This window comes from Cryptosporidium hominis, assembly GCF_000006425.1.
Source record: "Cryptosporidium hominis TU502 chromosome 4 CHRO014067, whole genome shotgun sequence".
Taxonomy (NCBI): Eukaryota; Apicomplexa; class Conoidasida; order Eucoccidiorida; family Cryptosporidiidae; genus Cryptosporidium; species Cryptosporidium hominis.
In genome coordinates, this window is record NW_666788.1 from 1 (window position 1) to 2,644 (window position 2,644).

The 2,644-nt window shown below is 25.1% G+C and overlaps 1 protein-coding gene across 1 annotated transcript; it reads right to left on the minus strand.

The window, feature by feature from the left end:
- Nucleotides 1–1,082: 1,082 nt before the first annotated feature.
- Chro.40135 (hypothetical protein) lies at nt 1,083–2,186 on the minus strand. The annotated part of the gene is made up of 1 exon (XM_660113.1): nt 1,083–2,186. The coding sequence occupies one exon, from the start codon at nt 2,184–2,186 to the stop codon at nt 1,083–1,085; it is 1,104 nt and encodes a 367-aa protein (XP_665205.1).
- Between the last annotated feature and the right edge of the window lie 458 nt (nt 2,187–2,644).

Below are 2,644 nucleotides of genomic sequence, written 5' to 3' on the forward strand. Positions count from 1 at the left end.
TTAAACATGATGAGACAAATAAAATTTTAAATAATGAATTAATCAATCTAAAGAATGATGGGAAATGTATCAACACAATTTCTATTGAATTGGCATATGATGGTTTATTCTTACCTATATAATAAATTAATATTTTATAATTACTTTGATAATTTTTTATAATTAAATATTGGAAAATTCTACAAATATAAAATTCAAAATTAATACTGATTTTATTTACTTTGATGGAATAATTTGAAGAATTTCCTTTGTTTCTTCTTTTGAAACTTCTTTAAGTGCTTTGATAATCAATAAGAATTCAGTTGCCAGTTTTTGTATTTCAGAATCTTCTGCACTCTGTGGTGGTAGAAACTCAATCTTTGCTCCTTTACTTTGAACTTCTTGAGCTGCTTGACTGTGAGCTGAGATATTTTCCATCACTTGGTCAGTATTCTAAAATAAATAATTATTTATTAAATTCTAATAAAAAAGAAGTTTTTTTAATTAAACTCTACCTCAGAAATATCCTCATTTAATTTATCGTGTGCTTCTTTCACCAATGCCATTGGATCAAACGCTGCAAGAAACATTGTGGTAATTGGTCGTGCATTTGTAACTCCAAAGAATGCACTATAATTAAGAATAATATATTGAAAATCTTCATAATTTTTTTAATATAAAAAAAAATAATAAATTAATAATAAATGTTATTAAATAAATTGTAAATATTTATTTAATTTTTTTAGTCACACATTGCTATTTTCTCCACTAAACTACTAACATTTTTTTTGCATGTATTTCTATACCGGTATCACTTGTCCACATTAAAAATAATGATAACAATTACGTGTGCAATTAAATTCAATATTTAAATCAAGTGCATGCGCNTATGCCTGTTATTTTGGACAATTTTTTTTCATGCAGAAAAAAAAAATGTAATTTTTTAAAAATTAAGTTATTTTTAGGAATGGGGAAATCAGCTGAAGATTGTACTATGAAAAATTTCTTGTGATAAAATTGAAAAAAAGAAATGAATAAAGAATAAAAAAATGTATTGGAATAATTAAATTTTAAGTCAAATGTAATTGAAAGAAAACAAATTATTAGGTAATAATTGGAATTATTTGAGAGTCGAAAGATACCGTAAATTTTAAGTTGGGAAATTCAATACTATTTTTATCAACGATTTCTTGAACAAAATCATGTGAATATTTACAATCAATACTATAAAAGAATATATTCTCAGTATTTATCATATTTGCGCAAAAATTTATTGAATCTTTGATTGATTTTGAATTAATCGAAATTGATTCATTTGGGACAATTGGAAAGATGAGTATATTAATAAGTTGAATAGTTTTTAAAAATGCTAAAGTTTCTTTTGGAATAATAGAATATCTTGGAATAACGCAAATCAATTTTTTATCACTTGCATATTCAATACAATATCCAGAAGAAAGTTTATTATCTGAATCAATAAAAAATAATGATGTAATTTTTATTTCATTGGAATATTGAATAATCACTGGATTCAAAGTTAAGTTTTTATCAATATCATCACTTATCTCAATATCATTATTCGAGCTAATATAATCATTAAATTTGGATATTGAATCAATTGTAGTAACATCTGGAGAATTTCTTGGATCAAGTATGTTAAGTTGAACACAACCAACTTTTGTTTTTGATTTTAAATCATCTTTTAAAGAATAATTAATTATGTAACTATACCAGTCATTAAATTTGTTTATTGCAGAAGATGTCAAATATATTGGTACTCTAATTTTTGGTTCATAAAATACTATTCCATCGTTTCCCACCGGTCTTTCATATTTTTGAACTTCTCTTGTTTCATCTATTCCATTAAAAGATGATTCATCCGAACCCATACAAAAAATGGCATCCACTCTATTAATATTTGCAGGTATTGCATATTCTAGCATTGATATTCTAAATGTTGAGCCAATTTCAAAGAGAAATGTATCATGGCGTTCACTTTCAGAACTATTTAAATTATTAACTGGATTCTTAATTAAAATAGAAAATGGATTACGTACGTTTTTATTCTTTATCTTAATTGAATCTTGACATATATCACAAAATGGGTCGTTTCCTTTATTAACATTATCTATATTTTTAAATACATGCTCAAGATTTGGCGTACCTTGTTCGGTACCAGAACCTAAAAAAAGAATAAAACTACTCATATCTCTTGTTGGGTTATGAGAATGTGCATGCGTGTGGGGAGGATATTCTTATTTAAATCTTCCCTTTTTTTAAATATCCAGAATCAAAAACTTAGCATTCCATCTGTATTACGACTTAATTGGATTAACTTATAGGTTAAAATCAGTTGAAATGCGCGCCATATTTTTACTATTTCAATGAAAATTATATTGCAGCAAAAGTAATATTCTCTAATTGACATATTTCAGAATTTATATTTTAATATTATACAAAAGTCGTTAATTTAAGAATTTTCCAAGTGAAGCGGAGTTTTTGTTACACTTATTTAATAATTTAATAGTAATACAAAAATTCTTGGATCTTAAACAAGTAATCAGTGAGCATAAGACATTTAAAATGTCTAGGAAGAAAGAAAAATTGAATGCTGCAAAAACTAATTCCAGTCAGAATTTGCAATTATTAATAGTTTGGACGATAT